Below are 11,334 nucleotides of genomic sequence, written 5' to 3' on the forward strand. Positions count from 1 at the left end.
TTCTGTTGCTCGAGTTTTATTAGCCAGGCGTTTTTTTCTCATATAACAATTTGATGGAGCTTGCTGTGTGTGATAACATACCACATTCTTATTCAAGAGTCCTTTATGGGGTCGGCGGGGGCGGCTCATATCATAATACTGAACTACTACTCTACCTTATTTGGTAAATAGTACCTGCCTGGCCACCCCTGACCTCCCCACAGTTCAGAACCAACAGGGCCTGGCACAGCAGGACTCCCAGAACCCAGTTGACTTCTATTCTGATTGGGCAATGTCCCAATTGTTAAATATTTTTAATGTCTCCCCTAAAGTCCTTGCAAGCAAGTCAAAATCCTATTGGATATTAAAGCAGAAGGTGTAACCAACAAGGACCTCCTGTATAGCACAGGGAATTATACTCATCTTGCAATAACCTATAATGGAAAAGAATCTAAAAAAGAACAGAGATATATATATATATATACTTATATATATATGCATATGTATGTATAACTGAATCATTTTGCTGTACACCTGAAACTAATACAACATTGTAAATAAGTATATTTCAATAAAATTCTAAACAAGTAAAGTACCTATAGAAAGAAAAAAAAGCATAACATGTAACAATGTTCCCAAGAGTCATCTAGGGAACCTCCTCATTTAAAGTTGGAAACTAAAGTGTTCTTTTAAAATCCACAATTATTATTCCTAAACTCCTCTGGTTGTTAAATAGCTTTTTACGTTTTTAATAGCTTTATTGTGGCATAAATTTACATACCGTAAAATTCACTTGTGCAAACTGTACACAATCCAGTGATTTCTAGTATATTTACGGAGTTGTGCAACTATCACCACAATCTAATATCAGAACATTTCCATCCCCCCACCCGAAAGATTCCTCCTACCCATTTCTGGTCATTTCCCATTCCCACCCCCAGCCCCAGGCAGCCACTAAATTGACTGCTTGTCTCTGCCTACATTTTCTTAAAGTGAATTTTTATACCTATGTTCTTTCAAAGTAAAGCTCACCTGCGTCGTGGCCCATTTCTTTACATTGAAAACAAGTAAGTTCTGTGAGGGTCTGTGGCTATCACCGGTGTCTTTTGGGACTCACAGCAGTTAAATCATACGTCTTCTGTGCTCATTCCCTTCTCTGTTATTTCAAACTTCTCTTGAAAATCAAATGAAAAAATATATGTTAAAATGCAGATACCCTTTCAAATCATTCTCATTTAAACCAGATGGGCAAGCATAGCCACTTGCTGAACCTCACCAAAGTTGTCTTTCTTTTGGCTTATCTACCTTTTAATTGTATCTATTTATTTATTTACTCATTCATTCATTTATTTATTTATTTATGGCTGCATCGGGTCTGTGTTACTGCACACGGGCTTTCTCTAGTTGCAGCGAGCGGGGGCTACTCTTTGTTGCGGTGTGGTGGCTTCTCTTGTTGTGGAGCACGGGCTCTAGGTGCACAGGCTTCAGTTGTTGTGGCACGCGGGCTCAGTAGTTGTGGTGCACGGGCTTAGTTGCTCCATGGCATGTGCGATCTTCCTGGACCAGGACTCGAACCCGTGTTCCCTGCATTGGCAGGCGGATTCTTAACCACTGAGCCACCAGGGAAGCCCCTTGGCTCATCTACCTTTTAAAAAAGGGAATTAGTGGCCAACATTGAAAAACCGGAGACTTTTTCATAAAAGTCCATTTCCAGGTTTTCTTTAGCAATCTGAAGATCTGGGCAGGCCAGGGCCATGCTCCCTCTGGCAGTAGTTCGCTTGCCCCGAGTGTCCCCCGTCCTCACCCCACACCTCTGCAGGGCTGGGGTGCTCTCCAGTTAACCACGCCCCACCCCGCCACCTTATCCCTTGCATTTGTCATCATGCTCTTGCTGGTGTTAGACTAACAGTCGATTTAAGAGAAAACTGAACTGTTTCTTGTCTCCATGTTTCTATCAAAAGTGGGAAAAAGAAAGATAGACCAAGAGGGCCGTGTATTTCAAGAAAAGTGGGAGAGAGCGTATTTCTTCGTGGAGGTGCAGAATATCCCTATGTGTTTAATATGCAAACAGAGCATGTCTGTGTCCAAAGAATACAACCTGAGACGCCATTATCAAACCAACCACAGCAAGCACTATGACCAGTACACAGAGAAGATGCGCGACGAGAAGCTCCAGGAGCTGAAGCAAGGGCTCAGAAAGTACCTCTTAGGGTCATCAGACATCGTGTGTCCCGAGCAAAAACGAGTGTTTGCAAATGTGAGTCCAAAGGAAAACCCTGCCGTCCAGCCCATAGAAGACGTGGCTGGGAACTTATGGGAGAAATTACGTGAAAAAATCAGATCATTTGTGGCCTATTCTATTGCCATCGACGAGATCACAGATATAAATAACACCACCCAGTTGGCCATATTCATCCGCGGCGTTGATGAGAATTTTGATGTATCGGAAGAACTTTTGGATACGGTGCCCATGACGGGGACAAAATCTGGAAATGAGATCTTTTTGCGTGTTGAGAAAAGTCTTAAAAAGTTTAATATCGACTGGTCGAAATTAGTAAGTGTGGCCTCAACTGGCACTCCTGCAATGGTAGATGCCAACGACGGGCTGGTCACAAAACTCAAGTCCAAGGTGGCGATGGCTTGCAAGGGCTCAGATCTGAAGTCCGTTTGTTGCATTATTCACCCGGAATCGCTCTGTGCTCAGAAGTTAAAGATGGACCACATCATGAGCGTGGTAGTTAACGCCGTGAACTGGATCTGCTCCCGCGGACTGAACCACAGCGAGTTCACGACTTTGCTCTATGAGCTGGACAGCCAATACGGCAGCCTTCTGTACTACACGGAGATTAAGTGGCTCAGCCGCGGGCTGGTGCTGAAGAGGTTCTTTGACTCGTTGGAAGAAATTGACTCCTTCATGTCTTCCAGAGGCAAGCCCTTGCCTCAGCTGAGCTCTCAAGATTGGATCAAAGACTTGGCCTTCCTGGTGGACATGACCATGCATCTGAACACGTTGAATATCTCTCTCCAAGGGCATTCCCAAATCGTGACACAGATGTATGACTTGATTCGGGCGTTCTTGGCTAAACTGTGCCTCTGGGAGACTCATTTGGCCAGGAATAACCTGGCCCACTTTCCCACCCTGAAATCGGTTTCCAGAAACGAAAGCGATGGGCTGAACTACATTCCCAAAATCGTGGAGCTAAAGGCGGAATTCCAGAAAAGGCTGTCTGATTTCAAACTCTACGAAAGTGAACTGACCCTGTTCAGCTCCCCTTTCTCCATGAAGATCGAGAGCGTCCAGGAAGCGCTCCAGATGGAGGTGATTGATCTGCAGTGCAACACGGTCCTGAAAACCAAATACGACAAGGTTGGGATACCAGAATTCTATAAATACCTCTGGAGCAGCTATCCCAAGTACAAAACCCACTGTGCCAAGATTCTCTCCATGTTCGGGAGTACCTACATTTGTGAACAGCTCTTTTCCATTATGAAACTGAGTAAAACTGAGTACTGCTCCCAGTTGAAGGATTCCCAGTGGGATTCTGTACTCCACATCGCGACGTGATGAAACACACTCCCGCAGGATCCCGTGGGCTGGAAGCCTAGAATCCTCTAGGCCCGAGGGGTTGCAAGATGAGAAAATGAGTTATTAAATATATCTGGTTTTCTGTTTTTTCCCACTTTGACTCAGAAATGTCATTTGCAGTTATCATACTTGTTTTTATGACATTTTATGTTTCCCCATAGCCCAGTAAAAATCAAGAAAGTTTTATTGTATTTCTAGTAGTTGACTCTTCTTATGCCTGGCCTGTTTCACTCACTCACATACTAGCTTGACCCTTGTGGGCATTGGGGCTGCATCCCAAAGTTTAAATCAGTCCACAGAGAAATGGAGAGACAGATGCATATATGCACTGGGGGTATATGTGCACACATCTATCTCCCCGCCATTGGCATGGAATTCCGTGTGACCTCACGTGTTTCCACGTTGAAGGAGAATCAGTTAGAGACGTGTTCACATACTGTGGCGTCTCTGCCTTAGCTGTCCCTGCCTCCACACGAACCTGGAAAGGTAGGACTTAAAATGGAAAATCCCAAAACAAATAACGTAGGTTTTCAAAGCCTAAGTTGAGGTTTGGGGGCTGTCTTTTTTTTTTATTTTAACCTTTATTTTGAAATCATTTCAAATGTATAGAAAAGTTGCAGAAATGAAAAGAGCCTGAAGAACACTTAATGCCCTTTTGCCAGATTCTCATATTATTAACATTTTACCCCGTTTTATCATTCATTTGCTTTCTCTCCCTCTCTCTGTCTCCCGTGTGTGTGTGTGTGTGTGTGTATAACATTGCCTGTGTGTATAAATGACTGTATGATTATCTGTAATAATGTATATAAACGTATGTGCGTAGTTTCTTTCTGAACCATTTGAGGGAAAGCTGCTTACCTCATTTATCCCTAAATACTTTAAGGAGTATTTTCTAAGAAGAGGGTTTCTATAGCCATGATTTAGTTACCAACTCCGGTAAATTGAACACTGAGGCAATACTTTTGTCTGGTCTACCATTCATATTCCAGTTTTGTCAGTTGACCAAATAATGTCCTTTCCTTTATAGAATTTTTCCTCTGGAGGGTTGTCACTTAAAAACATATAGATGCACCTGAAACTAACATGACACTGTAAATTAACTATACTTCAATTGCAAAAAAAAAGTCACACAAGGTCACAAAAATTTATCAACTCAAAAAAAAGCATATAGATGCAGATACAGATATAGACATAAACTTAGAGATATCTGTGTTCTTAGTATCTATTAGTTGCTGGAATTAGTGACCCCAAATTGTGAATACTTTCCAGATTTGGAGGAATTAATCTGATTAGGGTACAAAAAGGTTGAAGATCCTACCTGATGACCCATTCAGGAAGCAGTGGAGGAAAAGGCATTGATAGAAATGAAGGGAAGCTGCCCGGGGGAGAGACCAACCTCTAGGTGGTCACCTGGGCAGCGGACCCAGCCCCAGCTGGGGCCTGGATGTATGTCCTCAGACACAGGAATGACCCAACCTGGGCAGTTCCTGACCTTGGGAGGTAGACTGCAGGTCCAGCTGGGTCTGGCTGGCTCAGAGGCTCACTTCCTGGGAAGTGAATGAAGGATGGACTGGTTCACAGCGGAAGTCAGGGGAGGCCAGCTTCTGGTGTACCCGAGCAGATGTTGACTCTGAACACGAGAGGCGTGGTCCTGCAAACCCTGCGGGGAAAGACCAGCCCCCACGTTTTTAGACAGGCAACTGGGGCTCAGAGTGATTAAATGGCCTGCCTGAGGCCACGCAGCCAGGAGAGGATTCAGACCCAGGTTCATGTGACTCCAAGGTCCATGTTCTTCTTCCTTTTCTAAGCAGCCACCATGCTTACGTGGAGCCCTGGCAGGCATCTGTCATAGAGCTCCCGCTCATCATTGTCACGTGTGGCTCCCGGGTGGTTAGCCCATCAGGTAACAGGGAGGTGACCTCAGCGTTCAGTCTGGGCTGCCTTCTGTTGGCTGGACCATTCATGGGGCTGTTCTGCTTTGATTCAACTCCCAGGGTTCCCAGGTTCCTTCTCTACCTGTAGTGTGTGCTGGGCCAAGTGGCTTGACCAGCATGGTCACTCGTATGACTGAGCCAAGACTGGGAGAAACCCATTTCCTCTTATCTCTAAGTGACCAGCTTTGTCCAGCCTCATATGCTGCTTCCCACACAGGAAGAGAAGCTCTCCATGCTACCCATGGCCTTCGAGACAAGCTGCATCTTTTATGAGATTTGCAGCTCCTGTTTGCATCATGGTATCTTTGCATTTGGGGACAGACCCACCAGCAAAGACTTGGAGGCCATGGGCTAGCAGCAGTGCTGGGGTGGGTGGTGAATAATCGCTTTCTGGTACAACCTCCTAACTGGGCAGGCTCTCAGTGAATAATCAGAGGCGCCCCTCCCTATAGCTAAATTATAATTCTTTGTGTGTGTGATAAACTATTGTCCTTCACTGAATATTCACAGCTCTATTAGCCAAGACCCCCACTATGTCTCAGGGAGTAAAAACTGGGTAGACGTCTAAATTTCTGTGCCCTTTCTGTGCCTTAGTAATGGCCCCAGGATGGCTATTTTCAACTGAATCTGGAATGAGAGATCAATTATACTCTCCTGTTTATATTTGCCAGTTTAAAAAAATGCTTATTCAATTTATATAAACTAAAATAAAGAAATAAGTAAATAACAATTCACCCATTTCTTCCACCCCCACCCACCCTCCACTTATTGCAACCACCAATCTGTTTAATGTATCCAAGAGCTTGGTTGTTTTTTGTTTCTTTCTTTGTCTTTTAGACTCCACATATCAGAGAGATAATACAGTATTTGTCTTTCTCTGTCTGACTTATTTCACTTAGCATAATGCCCTCAAAGTCCATCCATTTTGTTGCAGCTGGCAAGATTTTATTATTTTTTATGGTTGAATAATATTCCATTGTGTATTTATGCCACAATTTCTTTATCTGGTCATCCACTGATGGTCGCTTAAGTTGTTTCCATATCTTGGCTATCGTAAATGATGCTGCAATGAACATCAAGGTGCAGTTATCTTTAGTGTTTTCATTTTCTTCTCATAATACCCAGATTCTAATGGAATAACTGGATCATATGATATTTCTATTTTTAATTTTTTTGAGGAAACTTCATACTGTTTTCCATAGTGGCTGAGCCAATTTACATTCCCACTAACGGTGCACAAGTCTTCCCTTTTCTCCACATCCTTGCCAACACTTGTTATTTTTTTGTCTTTTTGATAATAGCCAATCTAACAGGTATGAGGTGCTGTGTCATTGTGGTTTTTATTTGTATTTCCCTGAATGAATGATGTTCAGCGTCTTTTCATGTACCTGTTGGCCATCTGTATGTCTTCCTTGGAGAAATGTCTATTCAGATCTTCTGTCCATTTTTAAATTGGATTGTTTGTTTTTGATATTGAGTTATATGAGTTCTTCATATATTTTGGATATTAACCCCTTATCAAATATATGATTTGCAGTTATTTTCTCTCATTCTATAGGCTGCCTTTTCATTTTGTTTATTGTTTATTTTGCTGTGCAGGAGCCTTTAGTTTGATGTAGTCCCACTTGTTTATTTTTGCATTTGTTGCTTTTGCTTTTGGTGCAGATTCAAAAACTCATCGCCAAGACCTATACTAGTAGTTTACTGTCTATGTTTTCTTCTAGGAGCTTTATGTTTTCAGGTATTACAATTAAGTTGGTCATCAGTTTTTGTGTATTGTGTAAGATAGTGGTCCGGTTTCATTCCTTTGCATGTGGCTGTCCGATTTTCCCAGACAGTATTTACTGAAGACTGTTCTGTCCCCATTACATATTCTTGGCTCCTTTGTTGTAAATTAATTGACCATATATGCATGAGTTTATTTCTGGGTTCTCTACTCTGTTCCATTGATCTATGCACCTGTTTTAATGCCAATACCATGCTGTTTTAATTACTATAGCTTTGTAACATAGTTTGAAATTGGGGTGTGTGATGCCTCAAGCTTTGTTCTTTTTTTCTCAAGATTGCTTTGGCCATTTGGGGTCTTTTGTGGTTCCATACAAATTTTAGGATTGTTTGTACTATTTCTGTGAAATTTCTGTGAAAAATACCATTCAATTTTGATAGGGATTGCATTGAATCTGTATATTGCTTTGGGTAGTATGGATATTTTAACAAAATTAATTTTTACAATCCATGAGCACAGAATATCTTTCTATTTTTTAAGTCTTCTTCAATTTCTTTCATTAATGTCTCATAGTTTTCAATATACAGGTCTTTCACCTCCTTGGTTAAATTTATTCCTAGGTGTTTTATTCTTTTTGATCCAATTGTTAATGGGATTGTCTTCTGATAGTTTCTCACTCTGATAGTTCATTATAAGCATAAAGGAACGCAGCAGATGTTTGTGTTGGTTTTGTATCCTCCAACTTTACTAAAGTTGTTTATTAGTACTAAGAGTTTTTAATGGAGTCTTTAGGGTTTTCTACATATATCATGTCATCTGCAAATAGTGACAGTTTTACTTCTTCCTTTCTAATTTGGATGTCTTTTATTTCGTTGTTGTTTTTTTTCCCTGATTGCTCTGGCTAAGACGTCCAATACTATGTTGAATAAAATTGGTGAGAGTGTGCAACCTTGTCTTGTTCCTGGTCTTAGAGGAAAAGCTTTTAGCTTTTCACCATTGAGTGTGATGTTAGTTGTGAGCTTGTCATATGTGGCCTTTGCTATGTTGAGGTATGTTCCCTCTATACCTGCTTTGAGTGTTTTCATTCTAAATGGGTGTTGAATTTTGTCACATGCTTCTTCTGCATCTATTGAAATGATCATATGATTCTTATCCTTTGTTTTGTTAATGTGGTGTATCATTGACTGATTTGTGAATATTGAACCATCACTGCATGCCTGGAATAAATCCTACTTGATCATGGTGTGTTATCCTTTTAAGGTATTGTTGAATTCTGTTTGCTAATACTTTTTTGAAGATTTTTGCATCTATGGTAATCAGGGATACTGGCCTGCAATTTCTTTTTTTGTGGCATCCTTGTCTGGTTTTGGTATCAGGGTAATGCTGGCCTCATAAAATATGAAAGAGTTCCCCTCATATTTTTTGGAAGAGTTTGAGAAGAACTTGAGAAGAATATTTGGTAGAATTCACCAGTGAAGTCATCTGGTCCTGGACTTTTGTTTTGGGGGACGTTTTTATTGCTGATTCAGTCTCCTTGCTAATAATTGGTCCATTCAGATTTTGTTTCATCACAGTCTTTGTAGGTTGTATGTTTCTAGCAATTTATCCATTTCTTCTAGTTTAGCATATAATTGTTCACAGTAGTCATTTATTTATTTTGATTTTTCAAGAATAGTAAACTTAAAAAATAATAAATTTATTTATTTTGGCTGTGTTTGGTCTTCGTTGCTGCACGTTGCTGGGCTTTCTCTAGTTGCGGCGAGGGGGGGCCACTCTTCGTTACGGTACACAGGCTTCTCATTGCGGTGGTTTCTCCTGTTGCACGGCATGGGCTCTAGTCGCTCAGGCTTCAGTAGTTGCAGCGTGTGGGCTCAGTAGCTGTGGCTCGTGGGCTTAGTTGCTCCGTGGCATGTGGGATCTTCCCAGACCAGGGCTCGAACCCATGTCCCCTGCATTGGCAGGCAGATTCTTAACCACTACGCCACCAGGGAAGTCCCCACAGTAGTCATTTATGATCCTTTGTATTTCTTTGGTATCAGTTGTAACATCTCCTCTTTTATTTCTGATTTTGAGTCCTCTCTCTTTTTTTCTTGCTGAGTCCAGCTAAAAGTTTGTCAGTTTTGTTTATCTTTTCTAAGAACTGGCTCTTAGTTTCACTGATCTTTTCTATTCTTTTCAGTCTTTATTTCATTTATTTCTGCTCTAATTTTTGTTCCTTCCTTCCTTCTACCAACTTTGGGCTTCATTCGTTCTTCTTTTTCTAGTTCCTTGGGGTGTTGAGTTAGGTTGTTTGAGACTTTTCTTGTTTCTTGAGGTAAGCATTTATCGCTATGAACTTCCCTCTTAGAACTGTTTTTACTACATCTCATAAATTTTGGTTTGTTACATTACCATTTTCATTTTTCTCAAGGTATTTTGTTGTTGTTTCTCTTTTTGATTTCTTCTTTGACCCACTGGTTGTTCATAACTTGTTTAATCTCCACATGTTTGTGAGTCTTCCACTTTTCTTCATGTAATTAATTTCTAGTTTCATACCGTCGTGGCTAGAAAAAATATGCTTGATATAACTTCAGTCCTCTTAAATTTGTTTTATGGCCTAACATATGATTTATCTTGGAAAATCCTTATTGATTTTCTGTCTGGATGACCTATCCATTGATGTAAATGAGGTATTAAAGTCCCCTACTATTATTGTATTGCTGTCTAGTCCTCCCTTTAGGTCTGTAAATATTTGCTTTTTATATGTTAGTGCTCCTGTGTTGGGTGCATAAATATTTGCAAATGTTATACCCTCTTATTGGATTGACCCCTTTATTGTTATGTAGTGCCAATGTCTCTTAGTACAGTCTTTGTTCTATCTAAGTATAGCTACTCCAGCTGTCTTTCGGTTTCCATTTGCATGAAGTATCTTTTTCCATCCCTTCACTTTCACTTTGTTATGTCCTTACATCTAAGGTGTGTCTCCCTATACCTAAACTACATTTTTTTGGGTAATCAGGGTGCACACACAAGGTCACCTAGGGCCCTGGTTCACCTCCCCTCCCAACTATGCACTGTGTCTACTCTTCTTCAGAACTCTTCTGCAGTGAGGCCAGAGTTCAAGTAGGCAGTCTGTTAGACAAACAGTCAGAGGGGACTGGGGTTTCCTCTTGCACTTGGCCTTGTGCAAACTTGGTCTTGGGCAAGGCCAGTAAAGTATGCAACCGGACCTCAGTTCTTGCACCTTCCCCCAATAGAGCTCACAGCCTTCAGTCCTATTTCTAGAAATACCAAGGGTGTTGCCCAGCCCGCAGCAAGACTTTGCAAACCATCAGTCCACTCCAAGCAACTTTTATTAAGGGTGGCGGATAGCTAGGTGGGGCGGGGCCAAGGGCTGCCGTCTGCCGCCAAACCTCAGGCTCTATACATGTATATACAGGGATAGGGGCTGGAGGTGGGAAGAGCGTCATGTGGGGACGGCCTCAGACGGCGGAGGCCAGCTTCCGCTTGGTGCTCTCGCTGCAGCGGTGCAGGATGAGGTCTGCGCTGGGCCTCGGGGGCACGGCCGGCTGCGGCTTGGGGCGCTCGGTCTTGAGCGATTCCTCCTCCTCTGCTGGAGGACAGCGCCAGCTGAGGCCCGCCCCGCCTGCTCGGCCCCGCCTCTCTTCACTTTTCAGGCCCCACCCCTCAAGGCCCCGCCTCTCATCACCCTCGATGCTGGCCACATCCCTCCTCACCTCCCGCCCGCCCCGGGGCCCGCCCCCAGACTCAGGGCCTGCCCCCAGGCCCCCGCCCTCACTCACTCAGTGCGCTCCCCGGGCTCCGGGGCCCCGGCCGCGCCCCGCGGGGGCGCTGCTGCAAAAAACGAACACTGTTGCGCCGATAGGTGTCCTGGCTGAGGCGCTTCCGTGACCGTTGGTGGATGCTGTGCGCGTTGCGGATGGACGACCTGGGCACAGCAGGACAGGGGCTTTGGTCAGCGCCCCACGTCCCTGCCCTTCCCGCGGCCCTGCCCGAGGGGACTCTCATGGCCACCCCTGGAGTCCAAAGACTAGCCCGGGGAGGTTGAGAGTGGGAAGGAGGCGGGGTGGGGGGGTCCAGCACAGCCTGGGCGGGGCATGAAGGCGACT

At 43.2% G+C, this 11,334-nt stretch overlaps 2 protein-coding genes across 4 annotated transcripts in view; one reads left to right on the top strand and one right to left on the bottom strand.

Annotated features, from left to right (window-relative positions):
* LOC112401115 (general transcription factor II-I repeat domain-containing protein 2) overlaps nucleotides 1-3,756 on the top strand; it is a 53,930-nt gene extending 50,174 nt beyond the window's left edge. The window contains exon 16 of the mRNA XM_024747195.1: nucleotides 1,941-3,756. Within this exon, the coding sequence (XP_024602963.1) occupies nucleotides 1,941-3,544 (1,604 nt within the window). The 3' untranslated portion in view covers nucleotides 3,545-3,756. The remainder of the gene's footprint in view (nucleotides 1-1,940) is intronic.
* A 1,128-nt stretch (nucleotides 3,757-4,884) lies between these two features.
* Nucleotides 4,885-11,334, bottom strand: part of NCF1 (neutrophil cytosolic factor 1) — a 19,283-nt gene continuing 12,833 nt past the window's right edge. Inside the window, exons 10-11 of one of the 3 annotated variants that reach the window (XM_024747198.1) lie at nucleotides 11,008-11,158; nucleotides 4,885-5,225 (exon numbers count right to left, since the gene is read on the bottom strand). In XM_024747198.1, coding sequence (XP_024602966.1) covers nucleotides 5,098-5,225; nucleotides 11,008-11,158 — 279 coding nt within the window. In that variant the 3' untranslated portion in view covers nucleotides 4,885-5,097. Of the gene's footprint in view, nucleotides 5,226-10,539; nucleotides 10,818-11,007; nucleotides 11,159-11,334 lie in introns of those variants that run through there. The other 2 variants (XM_024747197.1, XM_024747196.1) reach the window with 2 other exon arrangements.

Source organism: Neophocaena asiaeorientalis, unplaced genomic scaffold (genome assembly GCF_003031525.2).
Source record: "Neophocaena asiaeorientalis asiaeorientalis breed wild unplaced genomic scaffold, Neophocaena_asiaeorientalis_V1.1 scaffold607, whole genome shotgun sequence".
NCBI lineage: Eukaryota > Metazoa > Chordata > Mammalia > Artiodactyla > Phocoenidae > Neophocaena > Neophocaena asiaeorientalis.